At 35.3% G+C, this 18,264-nt stretch overlaps 2 protein-coding genes across 2 annotated transcripts; one reads left to right on the forward strand and one right to left on the reverse strand.

The window, feature by feature from the left end:
* The first annotated feature begins 1,300 nt into the window (after window positions 1-1,300).
* On the forward strand, window positions 1,301-4,184 carry urp1 (urotensin-related peptide 1). Its single transcript, XM_051918316.1, has 5 exons — window positions 1,301-1,424; window positions 2,416-2,517; window positions 2,632-2,672; window positions 2,792-2,897; window positions 3,675-4,184. The coding sequence occupies exons 1-5, from the start codon at window positions 1,322-1,324 to the stop codon at window positions 3,704-3,706; spliced, it is 384 nt and encodes a 127-aa protein (XP_051774276.1). The 5' UTR covers window positions 1,301-1,321; the 3' UTR covers window positions 3,707-4,184.
* On the reverse strand, window positions 4,025-11,763 carry clic2 (chloride intracellular channel 2). The gene is made up of 6 exons (XM_051918315.1): window positions 11,509-11,763; window positions 8,577-8,686; window positions 7,408-7,533; window positions 6,161-6,261; window positions 4,916-5,085; window positions 4,025-4,827 (listed from the first exon to the last, which is right to left on the reverse strand). The coding sequence occupies exons 1-6, from the start codon at window positions 11,560-11,562 to the stop codon at window positions 4,669-4,671; spliced, it is 720 nt and encodes a 239-aa protein (XP_051774275.1). The 5' UTR covers window positions 11,563-11,763; the 3' UTR covers window positions 4,025-4,668.
* Window positions 11,764-18,264: the final 6,501 nt, after the last annotated feature.

The following is an 18,264-nucleotide window of genomic DNA, read 5'->3' on the forward strand; positions in this document are numbered from 1 at the left end:
AAAAAATATATATTTTCATGATTTATCACATTTTTTCTTTTGTCAAATCAACTTCAATAATTAATGTGGTCCAGATAACATAATATTTAGAGTTTTTCTAGATTAAACCAATCGCCTCAAATTTTTAATTTCAATTAACTCAAAATTTTAAGGCAACCAGGTAACTTACTTTTTTAAGTTAAACCAACAATTCTTTTTTACAGTGTATATACATACATACAAATGCGTCAAATATTTTTTTCTCTTAAGTACACACACACACACACACACACAAAATGTTCTTTTTTATGTTCTTGTTGTTTTGTTTCTTTCTGTTTTTGGACACAAAGACGGTTGAAGATGAGAGATGTTAGTAGGGTCTAATACTTCCACCTGCAATTTCAGAAACTCAGAGACGACACAATCCATCACCGCACTACGCTGTTTGTTTATTTGGCACCAAACCTTTGTGTTGTATTATATACCCTTCACTTTGATAAATACAGCAAAAGAGAAACCAATAGCAATGTCCCCGGACACACGTCATCTGGTGCATAAAAGGGCTTCTTGAATATTCATTTATTGCTTTGAATGTGTAACAAGGTTTGAATGAGACAGTATCTAACTTTAATGTCACTGAGAACAGAATCATCCCAAAAATAAACAAATGCTTCGATACTACTTTATATTAAGTGTCTTTAACTACTATGTACTAACATTGAAATGAATCATTTGATACAATGCACTTGTTGCGTACATACATGTTTTTACATTGTATTTATATTTTTAAAAATTCCTGCATGTAATTACTGTTGACCCTTCCCTTATAACCAACTCTTAAACATAACCATACCACCTAACCTGTCCCTAACCTTACCCATATCCCACCTCAATACAACATGAACACAATAAGTACTTTGTACCTAACAATTAATTTTTTTTTTATGTAAGTACATTAAAGACACCTAATATAAAGTGTGACAAATGAAACATCAGAGCAAATCTGAGATTAAAAATAAGAAGAAATTTGCAAAGTGCGTCATGCAATGTAAGGAATCAGACATAAAGAATCTGAGGCGGTGGATCAGTCATGATGGGTAGTGAAGAGTAAACATTTGTTAGGGCTTTCTGTGCAAGCAGAGATAGGCTCTGTCTGAATTGACAGCACCCCCTTAATTGTGTCTATGACGAGAGAACATCACGTCAAAACCATTAACACTGGGATGGGGTGACATGAGCAGTATTGATCCCTTCAGGATAGATGGCCTCGGATGATATAAAACTGAAGATGCCGGCTGGGGCAAGGGCACTGAAGACTGAAGTCACCCGCGATCCTCTCAACATGTTGTCACTGGCACTGCTCTACATTCTGGCTGTGGTTTGCTCTGCGCGGAGGACTCATGCACTGCCTCTATATTCAGACACGGCACTGCCACAGCAGGAAGGTAAGATCAACTCTGTGCTTTTGATAAGTTGGCAAGTTCATGATGTTTGTTAGGGGTGAACATCAAGTTAATGTATGAGGAAACTTTGGCTGTACATTTATTAAACTGCTGAGTGCTTAACGTCTCTTCTGCTTTCAATGTAAATGTTAAAAAGGAAGTGGTGAAATGCAGTATACACTGTAAAAAGTAATATGCTATATCTACTCCATAAAATTTTGGCAACAGATTACAAGCAATATTATTAATTAAATTCAACAAATAGAATTGAGTTAGAATTAATCAAATTAATTTCCTTTAAATGTCAACCATTTAAAACGAGTAAAATTTAAGTAAAATTTAAACAAAAATATCTGAATAACAGACAGACGTCAAAGATGAATTAAGAACTCTTAATTTTTTATTGCCAACATTGAAGACACCCGATGATAACAAGTAGAATCACTGAAGGAAAGAGAAATTAAACAACTTAACAGAGGTTTAGATGTTGATTTTATTGAAAATGTTTGGTCACCATTATGGCGATCAGGTGTTTCATTTAGTTGGGCAGTTTGACTCTTTGCTTTTTATGTCAGTTTGTGGTTTTTGTAATGTTGTTTGCTAATTTTACCCATTTTAAATGGCTGATTTTTAAGGAATTAATTTGATTAATTCTAACTAAATTCTTATATGTCAAATTTAATTAATAATATTGCTTGTAATCTGTTGCCACAATTTTATGAGTAGAGAGAGTGTATTACTTTTTACAGTGGAAAATTTGATGAAGACCTATTAGCTTGATCTTATTATGATATTCCTAATCATTCCACTATACCAATTTTTAAAATAGACATGTAACTTGGAAACAGAAGAGAAATCTGTTTTTGGACATAGTGGAAACTCAGAGATTTTTTTCTTATGTAATGTTTTTCTTTTTAGTTTTTTGTTTAAAATTTAATTTATTTTTATTTTTTAAATTATTAACAAAATCAAAATATGACATTTGGTTTTGCAGAACTGATTCAGAAACTGGTGGCAGAGGTTGAGGAAGGACAAAATAATGATTTAACAGAGCAAAGGGACATCAAGACTGTGCTTCCTGTCTTGCTCCAGAGAGGTGAGATAGGGACTCCTGGGTACTTGTCGTTACTAGACAACATTTCATGTTATCATGTTATTATAATGGATGGACATTTTCCTGCAGGCAATTCATGTTTTTCTGTCTTTCTAGGTTCAAAAGAAACTTTGCAGCAAGAGAAAATGAATAACATGGTATGACTGTACTCTTATGAATGAATTTACAATTCTTCCTTCCTTCCTTCCTTCCTTCCTTCCTTCTTTTCTTCCTTCCTTTCTTGTTTGATAATGAATAATTATGTCTATGTCTTTAGGTGGATGACTTAAAAGCAGTTGTCTTAAAACTAGCAGCAGCTGATAACCTGCGTTCTCAAGGCTATCTACGATCTGAGCAAAACTTGCCCAAAAACAATAAGAGAGGTGAGCCATCAAACAAATGATATGACAAGTATATGATACTGTGTAAATCTCCTTATGGCCAGTAATAGTTTTATGAATTTTAACAATGCAATGTCGTGAGAACATGAACACAAACAAACGTGAACGAAGCTCGAGGCAGTTGACAGGATCGTCACAAGAGATAAAGCATTGGCAATTTAAATATACAAGTGCAAAAATATGCAAAAGGGAACTCAATTCTTTACTCACACGCTGTGTGTAAAATTTTGTGCGTACACATCAAAAACACACACCCAGAAAGCTGCGTCTCAGACAGCACCCAAATACTGAATTGAGCTCTCTTTCACGTTTTCTGGCGCTTAAAATGACAAATGAACACAAAAAAAATGTAAAAATTAAAAAAAAAAAATTAATTAAAAAAATACTGTCTCGGTGAGTATCCTAGTAAACATAGTCAGTTTTGGCTTAAGTGAACATAAATAGTAGAGAAAGATGTCTACCAGTGATGACAGTGTATTGGATACGTGCATTAGGTCTTAAAGTGACAGCAGCCTAATATTTCTGCTGTGTGTTTTTAATGTTAATCAAACAAGGACAAAGTATTCACTGGTATCTAAAATTTGTGTTTATGTATATGTGTATAATTGTTTTCAATGACAAAAATTATGAGATTTTAGAAAATTTTAAAACAATTACGCAATACAGATTTTATTCATATAAAGAATATGTCAAGGATGACATAATGTCTTTATATCCTTATTATATTACTAATCAAAGTTTTTTACCTTCCCTTTACAGCCTGTTTTTGGAAATATTGTGTTACAAACTAGGAATTAATCGGCTGAGATGGACAGAGGACCAGCCTAACATCATTTCATGTACAAACACCTTTGATTTTCCCCATGAAATATCCATTCAGCTGCCTTTTGACATTGTGAATATTGTTTTATATTTATATATAAGTATATAGTAATCTAACAGGAATATGAATGTATTTTTATCATAAATAGAAACGGACCTAGAACTGCAAATGTAAAATAAACAGATCAGTTGTAATATTTGTGTATTTTTTGTTTTTCAATCCAGTCATCATCTTCCATCAAAGCTCTGGATATGCTTCACATTCACATAAAAAGAGAAAGGCAAACTGGTGATATTAATTTTATTTTATGTAACATCTGAAAGAAAGCAGTTTAATCTCTTTTTTAAACAATCATGATGTCTAACAATGGTGTTTGTGCAGTTCATTCGTCACAATAACCCTTAATACAAAACAACCATTACTGACGTATGACTAATTGACTTATGTACTGCACATGATTTGTGTTTTCAACTCATTCTTACAGATGATTAAAAGATATACATTACATATAACCGAATATACCATAATGAATGTAAAATACATATATACATTATGCACAAAAACAATACATGCCGTTAGAAGCACAAGAGGGTTTATTCTGGAAGTTTTAGATGTTATAGGATCTTTTGCAAATGATCTTGAGCACAATAGGTGATTGTACTCAAGATTGTTTGCAAAAGATCCTATAACATCCAAAACTACCAGAATAAAGCCTCTTTGACAGTAGCAGTCACTCAAAAGTACTCTAGTAAATCTAAAGGGCTCTGAGATCACAGGCACAAAGAAAGTGCATAAGCAAACTGCGTGTGGTGCGTCTTTTGTGTTTGTTGTAATTTAAAACTGTGAACTTCATCTATAGATGCCTAGAAACTGAAATGTTAAACTTTTTACACTATTTACACAACATTTATTTCCTCATTAATCTGAAGTTCAGTTCCTCTTGACCACACTCAGATAGGCTTTCTCAATTTCAATGTCAGCTGGACAGGTCTGGCTGAATTCTTCTCTCTCATATGCATTCTGCAGGTAACGCCACACACCGGTGAACTGAGCAGGAATCTCAAAACTACAGTACTTCCTGGCAGCAACCTACAAAACCAAGAAGAGAATGAACACATCATAATTATGTTTCAAATTAAATAGCTTTATAGGCCTATGTATGTGTGTGTCTGTTGACCTTGATGACGTGTAGCTTTGGCAGCAAGTTGCAGTCTGCCAGTGTCAAGCGGTTGCCATCAAGGAACTTTCTGTTGGATTTGCTGATGTTTTGATCCAGCTCATCCTGAAGTGGAGTGTTCAGATAGTCATCCAGACGCTTGAACTCCCTCAATAAGGCTTTTTCATGGACTGAGGAATCAAATAATAGAGAAAACATATTTAAGAGCTCATATAGTGATATAGTACATTGATGCCACAGTTTCTATATGAGTATTCAGATATAAATCAGAAAATGGTCATATTCTGTCGTTTATTATGTAAGTGTTATAAATGCATTGTTAAGTAAATGGTTACTGATCATGACAGTGAAAATCTTAATAAAACTGCTTGTATCACTCCGCTTGTAGATAATCACAGCTCCAGTCTGTGGTGTGTATTTTCATGGACTCTTTTTGCAGGTTACATCGTTACACCAGTAGGTGGCGACAGATTACGGTCTTTATGAGTGACCATTCATTCAACTGATTTGTTCCAAAAAATCTGACTCATTTAGGAATGACACAAGCAACTTATTATGAATGAGTTATTGCAACAGTTCTGCTTTTTGGCAGTATTTTCGCAATATTGTGTCTAAAAAGTAAGTTACTCAATATTAAAGGGTTAGTTCACCCAAAAATGAAAATAATGTCATTTATTACTCACCCTCATGCCGTTCCACACTCGTAAGACCTTCGTTTATCTTCGGAACACAAATTAAGATATTTCTGTTGAAATCCGATGGCTCCGTGAGGCCTGCATAGCTAGCAATGACATTTCCTCTCTCAAGATCCATTAATGTACTAAAAACATATTTAAATCAGTTCATGTGAGTACAGTGGTTCAATATTAACATTATAAAGCGACGAGAATATTTTTGGTGCACCAAAAAAACAAAATAACGACTTATTTAGTGATGGCCGATTTCAAAACACTGCTTCAGGAAGATTCGGATCTTGAGAGAGGAAATGTCATTGCTCCCTATGCAGGCCTCACTGAGCCGTCGGATTTCAACAAAAATATCTCAATTTGCGTTCCAAAGATTAACGAAGGTCTTACGGGTGTGGAACGGCATGAGGGTGAGTAATAAATGACAGAATTTTCATTTTTGGGTGAACTAACCCTTTAATTTCTTTATGAATCAAACTGTTGTATAAAAGCAGTATCACACACTCATGCTGCTTCCATGGTAATATATTAAATTTAATATATAGGTCTTGTAACTCACAAGTATTGCTTGGGCTGTTCTTGATAAATGCAGAAAACTTGGCAAAAATGTCAGCACCAACATCAAAAGACTCTTTGTAGCGAGGGCTGAGATGAGGATAGCTGATAGGATAAAACAGAGGGAAATATTTAAAGCATCACACACCTAAAAGATAGACATCCAACATTTACATAATAATGCTGACACTCAAAAAACACTTATGCTTATCCATGGTACATAATGCACGTTAAACAGTTCGTATGTCTTTCCTTTTTAAAAATGTCACCAATATTTTGTCATATACACTACTGTTTGGGGTCAGAGGTAAGTCTTACCAAGGCTGCATTTATTTGATAAAAAATACAGAATAATTATATTTTCAAAATGTAATCTATCCCTGTGATGGCAAAGCTGAATTTTCAGCATCTTCGGTGCTACATGATCCTTCAGAAATAATTCTAATATGCTGATTTTTGTAACATTATAAATGCATTTACTATCACGTTTGATCAATGTAATACATGTATTCATTTCTTTAAAAAAAAAAAAAATCCAGAATATTTGGCCAATGCTGAAATTTTCTGAAATCTCTGGAACAGTAAAGACAAGATTAAAAAGATCAGCAAGAACTATCTGAAGTACCAGGGGGATAGTCTTTGATATTGATGATTCACACAGCAATGTCAGTGTGTCAGATATTACTTAAAGGGATAGATCACCCAAATATGAAAATTATTCCATGATTTACTCACCCTCAAGCCACCCTAGGTGTATATGACTATCTTCTTTCAAACGAACACAATCAGAGATATATTTAAAAATATCCTGGCTCTTCCAAGCTTTATAACGGTAGTGCATAAGGGGCGAGATTTTGAAGCCCAAAAAAATGTATCCATCCATCATAAAAATAATCCATACTGCTCCAGGGGGTTAATAAAGGCCTTCTAAAGTGAAGCAATGGGTTTTTGTAAGAAAAATATCCATATTTAAAACTTTATTAACTATAATAACTAGCTTCCGCCATTTTGGGGGGGCTTCAAAATCACTACCATTATAAATCTTGGAAGAGTCATATACACATAGGATGGCTTGAGGGTGAGTAAAGCATGAGATAATTTTTATTTTTAGGTGAGCTATCTCTTTAAATGAGTGCAACCATGTGACTTATGACAGAATAAATAACACTAGAATGCCTCATTGTGAACGTTTTTTGTCAATGTGAAGCCAATATGTTTGATATAGCATGAGCTCATAGACATGCACAATACCGAGGAGGGGCGAGTGTGGTCTCCAGGAACTCTTCGATCTTAATGAAGTCGGTCTTCAGCGTGCCATTGTACAGGAGGAAAGGAGGGTTGGTACCTGGAGCTAAATCCTTAAGCTCTTCTGGCTTCCTAAACAACACAGGGTGGAGCAGAGCAGAGGGAGTGTAAACCACAGGGTGCGGACATGGTCAACATGAAGTCATTTATTCTATACTGAGAGTCTTTGAATGAGACCTAAAGTGATTAATGCTGCTTTAAAACAGTATAAAACTCATTTAGCACTCAAAGCACACGGATATGGGAGTGTCCAGCTGCTAAATAGATTTAGAAGAATTAGATGGGAACAGGGAAATGGGAAAGTTCACACTCCCTTCATCCTGTTTGTAGTACACCTGCACTTTGAACGCCCCCAGTGTTATCAAATACAGTCCTTGCTGGTCCAGAATTCCTCAGATTTCACTCTTTGTCTACTGAATTCCATTACATTTGATAGGCTTATCCAGGGTCAGATTTACCTCATATTGTGACATGCCCGGCAGGCACAAATATGCCTATGTCAACGCTGTCAGTCGGAAACCTCGTAAGACTAATACTACTACTTTTCAGGAAATGTCACTGTTTTTCTTTTTTTAATAATTAAACAATGTGTTGTTAAAGTTGATATTGTGGTTTTATATATGATCATATAGGCTATTGCATGTGTCATTATATTATTAACATTTTACCAAAGTTTTTCCAAGTTTTTAACCAGCGAATGTCCTGTTTTTTGTTGTTGTTGTTGTTTTCAATACAAGGATGCTCATTGTTAGAGCTTTTATGTAAACAGGTTGCATGCTGTGTTCATCCAAGCAATGACGCTGACACCGCAAATATGCAAATAAGAACGTTAACCCAGGGTTTAGGAATGTACAGTGTGAAACGCCATTTTACGAATATTGTCTACCCTGATTATCGAATTAATTGTTTACCCTGGATAAATTATGAGCAGTGTGAAACATGAAGCAAGATAACCCAGGATTCCGTTTATCCAGGGTTTGGAATAAACCAGGGTTAACTATTTAAAGTGTGACAAGCACTTTTGTCTACTGAATTCCATTCCATTTGATAGCCTTTTCGTCATGGGGGCTGTACTTTTCTATTTCAGTGAAATGAAAGCTTAAAGCGATGCTTACTTCCTCATGTCAACGGTGGTAACTGTGAATTTGACTCCTTTCAGCCAAAGAACCATGAAGAGTCTCTGGCAGAAGGGACAGTTCCCTACATTCTCTCCGTCATGACCCGCCTTGAGACAAAAAAGAGAAATTCATGGTCAGCAACAAAGTTTCACAGACCAGACACTAAGTTACATAACAGACAGAGAAACACACATTATAGATTTCCTACGGCTAGTTCACCCAAAAATGTCATTAATTATACACCCTCATGTCGTTCCACACCCGCAAGACTTTAGTTTATCTTTTAAACACAAAAATCTTTTTGATGAAATCTGAGAGCTTTCTGTCCCTCAATAGACAGCTACAGATCTACCACTTTGACACTTCAAAAAGTTCATAAAAAGCCTGCTTCCCTGCTTCACACGGAAGAACAAACCTCTTCCAGAAGCTCAAATGTGCTGCGTAACACACGAGAATGAACCTCTTTGGTTCTCGCACGCGTCAAGCAAACATGTTTGAGCTTCTGTTTACCAAAACTGATGTGTGAGTTGATGAATGTTATATATGTGAATATTAAAAGCCTAAAATCAATCTGTTCATCATATAAAGCAAGGGACAGAAAGCTCTCAGATTTCATCAGATTTCTTTGGAACGACGTGAGGGTGAGTTATTAATGAAAGAATTTTCACTTTTGGGTGAACTAAGTCTTTAACCCTGATGTTAAAACCGTTCTATATGTTCTTTGTTTGGTGTCCCAGAGACCCTATATGTAAAAAAAAATATTAATAATACATTTGAAATCGAAGTTTACTTTCTCTTTCAATTCTTTTCATATGTTTTTCTGACTTAAAGGGATAGTTCACCCAAAAATGAAGTCTGTTGTTATTTGCTCACTCTCATGTTCCAAACCTGTATGACCTTCTATCTTCTGTGGAACATAAAAGAAGATATTTAAAGACTGTATCAGTATTTTTTGACTATAAACTGATAGTCGATGGGGCTCATTGTTGTTTGGACCCCAATGTTCTCCAAAATATCTTCTTTTGTGTTCTGCAGAAGAAGAAAAAAGTCTGGAACAATATGAGGATGAGTAAATGATGACAGAATTTTAATTTTTGGGTGAACTCTCCTTTTAACCAAAACCCAGTAGAGGCAGAAATTACTTTAAGGTTTAAACCATCTTTTTTTATCATTGAGAAAAATAAAGAGATATGCATATCTGGTTATTGCTAGAAAGCTGCATAGGACACAAATTGCATTTGTGTTTATATGCACTGTTATTACTCTGTCAAATGGTGTACACTACCGTTCAAAAGTTTGGGGTTGCTAAGATGTTTTTGTAAAAAGTCTCTTATGCTCACCAAGATTGCATCGATTTGATAAAAAATACAGTAAAAGAAGAAACCATTCTAATATGATGACTTCAAGTTTAAAAGAAAATGTCTTTACTGCCACTTCAAATTTGAAGGAAATCCAGGTTTATTAAACCGTTTTCTCTATTCTTCCAATAGAAAAGCAGAAATGGTACTGATAATTTTCTGCCAGGATCCATTACGTAACAGACATTTCCTTTAACCCTAAATCACAACACATCATTCAAAATACAGGTAATTACTGAAAATTACAGGTACTGAAAATTGCTTCTTATTAACAAAATTGACAACTCATTAACAACAGTATATTGGTCTCTATTTTTGGACCATGACAGTATAGCATAAGGAGACGTTTGTGTTTACATGATGTTTCAGAATGTTTCTGCAAAAACCTGAATAAACATAACAATGTTTATGTAAGATATTTAAACATGTCTGGGGTCTCTCAGACCCCCATCGGTCTATTATTATTATTATTATTATTATTAATGTTGATGGATAGCTTTTTATTTTTTAATAAATGTGTCCCTTCCTTCAAAAAGAATAGGACATAAATAGTCCATGTTTTGTGTGGTTGTGGGAGGGACAATTCAAGAGCTCGATCCAAGGAGAGGAAAAGGAGGAATTGTCTAGAAGAGGGAGATAACAAATCTGAACAATGCCTCTACCGCCCATAACACAAATCTTTTTAAATAAGAGCACAAACAGGTGCACTATAAATAACTTCTGTAATAAATGGTGACCATCTATAAAGCTTTGATGATCTTTGGATCTAAAGGTCACCGCATATCCATAGTTCATGAACTGTAGCTCAACTGACAGCAACGGGATCTATAACATAAGCGTGTTTACGGGTGTGACGACAGAGATCCAAGAGCTGTCAGTCTTTCAGTGTATGTGTATGTGTGTGGTGATAAGATGATTCCAGTGTGTGTCTGTTCTGATAAAGAGAAGCGCAAAGGCGAACAGTTGCAAATCAACCATACTATCCAGTCTACAGTACACTGTGTTAAACTATATACACCCAAATCAACCTCTGATTCATGGTGCCCAAATGGAGACCTTCCCTGATGAAAAGCAATGACAGAGCACTGGACAATCTTGGTTCATGGTGTCTATGTAGAGTACTATTCAACAAAACAACTTGGCAACCAGCTCATGTATAGTCCTTTTTTCAGTCTATAAGAATGTGAAGTAGAATATAATCTCCTTTCCTGTCTATCAGAAAAAGAAAAAAGTGGCATAATATGTTGAAAACAAGAGGCAAATGGTACATAAACTATATTATTAACTACAACAATTCGATCAAAAGTTAAAATAATTGAGTTTAACATCACTATTCCAACAGTAATGATTACATAATGTTTGATCAATATTCAGATTAGTGGTTTAGTAGTTTATTTTAACTTACTGTTGTTATAATTATTATTATCATAAATTATATTTATATTTTTATATTTAATATTATTTGATCCTACAATCCTGAAAATGTACTTACTTTATTGGAATTGAAAAAAAAAAAAAATTTGGAATAAGAGTATCTGACCAACTCAAACTTGTAAACTTGAACAACTGACCTTTATGAAGAGCTCAATTCGTGGTTCTTTATCCGAGTCTTGTCTGAGTGCCATTTCTTTCCAGCAGGAAAAAGAAAAGTCCAAACCTCTGTGAAAAATATTCCACAAATCAACCAGACAGCAGAAGATCCCGAAAGAATTGTGAACAGCTGTAACGTGTGCAAGTGTTCAGAAATGAAAGTTAGTCAGACTCTGTCTTCTTTTTCCCTCCGGCAACACACTTTAAAAGTCAGGAGGGAGGGAGGCTAGAGAGGATGGGCGTGACCCTAACTATATAACTGCGCTGCCAGGCTGTGACAGAGAGCTCAAAAATAGCTCTTAATTTTATCCAGCACGCACTTAAACTCAGGAGAAACGTCACAGTGTTATCTCAGATGTAAAGCAGGGGCCACATTCCATTCATGCAGACTATTAACACTTCTACCTCTTACAAATATTCCCCTCTCCCATATGTTCAATCACAATGTGCCGCTTTCAGCTGTGTAATGCAGAGGCTGTTCACTATACATGAACTAATCCACTAACTTTAAAGAAAACATTTGATTGCTTTCACGTGTCAGACAACGGAGTAAAGGTACTTCCTCTTTTCTATTTCGATCTTTTTTCTAGTGGCCATTTAGACTTTCTGACTCATTCTGTGCTTTCAATTTATCTCTTCTCTGGAATTTTTCTAACTTCCAGTAACCCCTGTTAAAACCTTCCAAAAACAACATTTCACTTTTGATAACATTTGAGGCACAGCAGAAAGCAAATCCCAAGTGGATTTTGTGTTTTTCAACCCTCAAAGTGAGCTTAATCCCTTTGGGGACATTTGGGGACGTCCTCAATTTGAATAATGATTCATAAATATTTCTAAATTGCAGTTTTCTGGTATGAGTAGCGGTAGGGTGTGCGTTAGGGTTAGTCTATATTTATAGTGTATAAAACATTAGAAGTCTATTGCTAAGATACACAGTTGTGTGTGTGAGTAGACAAATGAGGGTGTGGGTATGTGATCATTCTCAAGGGATGGCTTCTCCTTAAACAAATAGGGAGCTCCCCTCATTCCCTGAGTAGACATGTTGAGTAAGACTCAACAATTCCGTCATCTCATGGCTTCCCCTTATAGTGACCTGGAAAGACTCTTAGAACAACTTACTCCATAAAATTAATCTCTTACACCAACTTAGACTATGAAAGTCATGTCGTACGTCGCCAGCGCTATAAAACAGAAACTTTAGTGAAGGCATGCCATTCTTAAAAAAAAAAAAAAAAGAGTTACATAATTGTTTTCAACCCCTTTAGTTTCATTTCCTCATTCAGCACACAGATGTTGTATTGAGGGGGTTTATTGCATCATTCAGGGGAATTCACGCTTATTTGAAACAATATTACCGTAAAAAGCAGACATGTCCCTTCTATATGAAAAAGAAAGCAAGGAGTCGCTTTGTTCTTTCCTCACAAAGACTTTTTAAAATGTTTGTAGACAGTTTTAAAGGGATAGTTCACCCAAAAATAAAAATTCCTTCATCATTTACTCACCGTCATGTAGGGGTGTGCGATATAACGATTTTTGATCGTGGACGATTAAAATGTCTCCACGATTTGCTTATGAAGAAATATCGTAGTATCGCGCTACAGTGCTTTCTATCAGTTGCAGTTCTCAGCATACTGTTCAACGTGACGTACATTCACATCACATTTTAACGCAGCGGTAGAGTAATATTCAAGGGACATTTCAGTCCACAAAAGATCATTATTACATGTGCCTTGCCGGTTAAACTTTTCTTTCGCGTGCTGATGCGCTGTTCTGATTTACGTTTTTCAGAGCGCGTTCACGCGAAGCGCACAGGCACTAAAAGCCTGTCAAACAGCGCCTAATTAGCTACTAAGTTATCTTTAGAGTCCAAATGCTCTAATACTGTCAAATACGCACAAAGTTTACATAAACACAGTTGGTTATGTCTAAAGTGAAAGTAAACATTTGAGAGAAAATTGGATGTGTGGCTGTATATTAGATATACGTGCAGGTCTTTAAAATGACAGAGCAGCCTAATATTAACCATGCGGTCGCTTGTCCTTAAAGGGATAGTTCACTGTAATGTTGTTTCAAAACTATTAATTTCTTAAAATAAAATAAAATATTTTGGAGAATGTGGGTTAGCTGGACAGTTGCTGGTCTCTATTGACTTCCATAGTAGGAAAAACATAGTCACTGTGGACCAGCAACTGTCTGGTTACATTCTTCAAAATAACTTTTTGCTCTTGACTGAGAACTTTAATACATTAGCTTTATTAAGAATCAATGTATAATTTATACAGTGAAGTCTAGTGTTATATTTTTATATTTGTTCATTTAATTTTTTACTTGAATGCTACTGTTAAATACATCTACTGTAGCTGAAAAAATAAATCATTTTATTAATTTCATTTGCATAATGTGTAGCCTATGTTTTTCTTCTTTTTTAATAACAAAGATAAAATTAATAACAAATAATAACAAATAACATAAAAAAAAAAATAATGACAAAGATTTTTATCTTCGCCACTTTGGCCTAAATGTCTGCCATTTTTAATTTTATTTTATATTTTGTTATTTTGTAAGGCTTTGTTTTTAAAATAGGGAAATTAGTTTGGCTGTAATGCTCAGTCACTTGCAAAATAGTAAAAACAACATGAAGAATCGTGACAAAAATCGTGAATCGTGATTTTCCTGAAAAAAATCGTGATATGATATTTTTGCCATATCACCCACCACTACCCTCATGTTTGTCTGAATGTCCTCAGCAGAATGTCCAAGCTGTGAAAGTAATTGACCACGTCTGTTGAGCTAGATTTTAGTAATATACATTATAAACAATATAGAGTACAAGTAAGGACTATTTTAATGGTTGACCTTGTCAGCATGGTCTCTACAACCCGAATTCCGGAAAAGTTGGGATGTTTTTTAAATTTGAATAAAATGAATTGACTAATGAAATGACTAAATCACATGAGCCAATATTTTATTCACAATAGAACATAGATAACATAACAAATGTTTAAACGGAGAAATTTTACAATTTTATGCTCATTTCAAATTTGATGCCTGCTTCAGGTCTCAAAATAGTTGGGACGGGGGCATGTTTACCATGGTGTAGCATCTCCTCTTCTTTTCAAAACATTTTGAAGAAGTCTGGGCATTGAGGTTATGAGTTTCTGGAGTTCTGGTGTTGGAATTTGGTCCCATTCTTGCCTGATACAGATTTCCAGCTGCTTAAGAGTTTGTGGTCATCTTTGACGTATTTTTCGTTTAATGATGTGCCAAATGTTCTCTATAGGTGAAAGATCTGGACTGCAGGCAAGCCAATTCAGCACCCAGACTCTTCTACGACGAAGCCATGCTGTTGTAATAGCTGCAGTATGTGGTTTTGCATTGTCCTGCTGAAATACACGAGGCCTTCCCTGAAATAGACATCGTCTGCAAACCTTTATATACCTTTCAGCATTCATAATGCCTTCCAAAACATGCAAGCTGCCCATAATGTATGCACTTATGCATACCATCAGAGATGCTGGCTTTTGAAATGAACGCTGATAACATGCTGCAAGGTCTCCCTCCACTTTAGCCCGGAGGACACGGCGTCCATGATTTCCAACAAGAATGTCAAATTTGGACTCGTCTGACCATAGAACACTTTTCCACTTTGAAACAGTCCATTTTAAATGAGCCTTGGCCCACAGGACACGACGGCGCTTCTGGACCATGTTCACATATGGCTTCCTTTTTGCATGATAGAGCTTTAGTTGGCATCTGCAGATGGTACGGCAGATTGTGACAGTGGTTTCCGACAGTGGTTTCTGGAAGTATTCCTGGGCCCATTTAGTAATGTCATTGACACAATCATGCCGATGAGTGATGCAGTGTCGTCTGAGGGCCCAAAGACCACAGGCATCCATTAAAGGTCTTCGGCCTTGTCCCTTATGCACAGAGATTTCTCCAGTTTCTCTGAATCTTTTGATGATGTTATGCACTGTAGGTGATGAGATTTGCAAAGCCTTTGCAATTTGACGTTGAGGAACATTGTTTTCCACAATCTTTTTACGCACTCTTTCACAGATTGGAGAGCCTCTGCCCATCTTTACTTCTGAGAGACTCTGCCTCTCTAAGACATCCCTTTTATAGCTAATCATGTTACAGACCTGATATCAATTAATTAACATTTGTTGCCCCCGTGCCAATTTTTTGAGACTTGTAGCAGGCATCAAATTTGAAATGAGCTCATTTATTGGATAAAAGTGTAAAATTTCTCCTGTTTAAACATTTGTTATGTTATCTATGTTCTATTGTGAATAAAATGTTAGCTCATGTGATTTGAAAGTCTTTTAGTTTTCATTTTATTCAAATTTAAAAAAACGTCTCAACTTTTCCGGAATTCGTGTTGTATAAAACGTTCATTTTTTGGAAGAGAGCAGCTCATACATTTCATTTACTTCACTAAAAATCTGGTTTGGTGTTCCAGAAAAAGAAAGAAAATAAAGAAAAGGCTGGTGATTATACTGTGTTTATATACAAAGCAAGAGCCTGACATGGAAACTAACAAATCCTGGAAATTAAGCGAGTTCCACTTCGGCTAGCACAGGAAATGAGCCATCCGCCATGCTATTTTACCCAGTGTACTCCCTTCTCCTGGAGCCAACAGGATACTATGAGTAACAGATTTGAACTGTGAGCTGTTTCAGTCCACGCTAGCTTCTCTTTCCAGTTAACAGACTGCACCGCAACACAGAATATACCACCAAACAAGAAATCACCATGGAGATGATGAGCTGTAACGATGCAAGAGTGTAAGCCTCTAATCTGACTCCACTGCTGCAATCACTAAGCAAACATACCAAAGGTCAGCACATTATTGTACAGCATTTGTCTCCATACATCAACCCTGCTCCAATTTAATTTTCCAAACATTCCTTTCAGGCACTAGACCAATCTCATATGTGGGGGTGAAATGTTCTTTAACTTGGGGAGGGTGATAGTATTGACAAAGTGCTGAGAATGCTAAATGCACTATATAGATAGTCCTACATGTTTTCTGGCCTCTGCTCAATTGTCAGCACATGCAATTTTTTTTTACCAGCTATGCATTTAGTTGCTATAAGAGTTGCTCCTCCCACTGTAAAAAATGATCGTGATTTTAACAGTAAAAGACTAAAAATACTATGGTAAAAAACTGTTAATTGGTTAACAGAAGGTTATATACAGTGGATAACTGTAATAAATCTAACTGTACATTTAATGTAATTTTATAGTAAAATACCAATACATTTACAGTTTTTGGAATTGAAAAAGAACAAGTGATTGTATAATTTACAGTGAAAAATTATACAAAAATTATTTTAAAATTATTACAATTATTTTCGTTAAAATAGCTATGTTTCTTAAAGGGTTAGTTCACCCAAAAATGAAAATAATGTCATTAATTACTCACCCTCATGCCATTCCACACCTGTAAGACCTTCATTTTCAGAACACAAATTAAGATATTTTTGTTGAAATCCGATGGCTCAGTGAGGCCTGCATAGCCAGCAATGACATTTCCTCTCTCAAGATCCATTAATGTACTAAAAACATATTTAAATCAGTTCATGTGAGTACAGTGGTTCAATATTAATATTATAAAGTGATGAGAATATTTTTGGTGCGCCAAAAAAAACAAACAAAATAACAACTTATTATAGTGATGGACGATTTCAAAACACTGCTTCAGAGCATTATGAATCAGCGGTTCGGAGCGCCAAAGTCAATTTCAGCAATTTGACATCTTAATTAAATATCTTAATTTGTGTTCCGAAGATTAACAAAGGTCTTAGGGGTGTGGAACGGCATGAGGGTGAGTAATAAATGACATTATTTTCATTTTTGGGTGAACTAACTCTTTAATACTTTTTCTTTATTTTTTCTAACCAGTTATGTATATTAGGGTTTACATCTAATGTTGTTAAATGAATGTTTAATGCATTTTTTAATGTCATGTGTGTTAGCATTATGGTGTTTAGTGTTTGTGTGAATGACACCTTCTATATATTAGTATTTATCTTCTCCAAAAGCTGCCTGTGATGAGCTTTGATTCATCATGTGACTTTCTCATCACCACCTGTTTTTGGTGGTTGTCAGTGTATTACAAAGGTACAAACCAGTACTTCAATAGGTTGGTAAATTAACATATCAGTTAATGAAATATGATTTACGATTTACTGTAAATTTAAGTTAAATCTGTAAAACCTAAAATGTTGCCACTGTATTTTTTACGGTACATTTCTGGCAACCACAGTTTCCAGTTTTATTACCGTAAATTGAACGGAATTTTTTACAGTGTATAGTATTTCTGGAATGGAGAGAAATGTGATGCACTCACTAACCACTGACCTCTCTTTTCCTCAGGCTGAGAGAGGAAGCACTTATCCTGAGATGATAGGCTATCTACAGGACATCCAGCAGCTGGGAACACACAGCTTGGAAAATCCTTGTTTTATCTCCCTAAACAGGACCCCACATGTTGATCATGAGGGCCCACTTCTGTGATTATACATCAATGCAAGCGAAGGAAACAAAACCATCAAACTCAGAAAAGATTTTTGAGGTTTTGAGGTTTTTCCAGTAAAAATACTTTCTTAAAACATGATCAACTCAAGAAAACAAAAATTGTACAGCCATTACTTCAGTCTTCAGTGTCACATTATCCCTCAGAAATCAATGTTGAAAAGTTGTGCTGCTTAATATTTTCTAACTGTACATTT

This window comes from Ctenopharyngodon idella, chromosome 14 (genome assembly GCF_019924925.1).
Source record: "Ctenopharyngodon idella isolate HZGC_01 chromosome 14, HZGC01, whole genome shotgun sequence".
In the NCBI taxonomy this organism is placed as follows: Eukaryota; Metazoa; Chordata; class Actinopteri; order Cypriniformes; family Xenocyprididae; genus Ctenopharyngodon; species Ctenopharyngodon idella.

Excerpts from the sequence above, each read along its gene's own strand:
- clic2 (XM_051918315.1), bottom strand. The coding sequence starts at position 11,562 with ATGGCACTCAGACAAGACTCGGATAAAGAACCACGAATTGAGCTCTTC. Across the intron at positions 7,534-8,576 it reads ACCACCGTTGACATGAGGAA|GAAGCCAGAAGAGCTTAAGG; the intron begins GTAAGCATCGCT and ends TGTGTTGTTTAG. Across the intron at positions 4,828-4,915 it reads CAAAGCTACACGTCATCAAG|GTTGCTGCCAGGAAGTACTG; the intron begins GTCAACAGACAC and ends TTGGTTTTGTAG.
- urp1 (XM_051918316.1), top strand. The coding sequence starts at position 1,322 with ATGTTGTCACTGGCACTGCTCTACATTCTGGCTGTGGTTTGCTCTGCG. Across the intron at positions 1,425-2,415 it reads GGCACTGCCACAGCAGGAAG|AACTGATTCAGAAACTGGTG; the intron begins GTAAGATCAACT and ends TTGGTTTTGCAG. Across the intron at positions 2,518-2,631 it reads TCCTGTCTTGCTCCAGAGAG|GTTCAAAAGAAACTTTGCAG; the intron begins GTGAGATAGGGA and ends CTGTCTTTCTAG.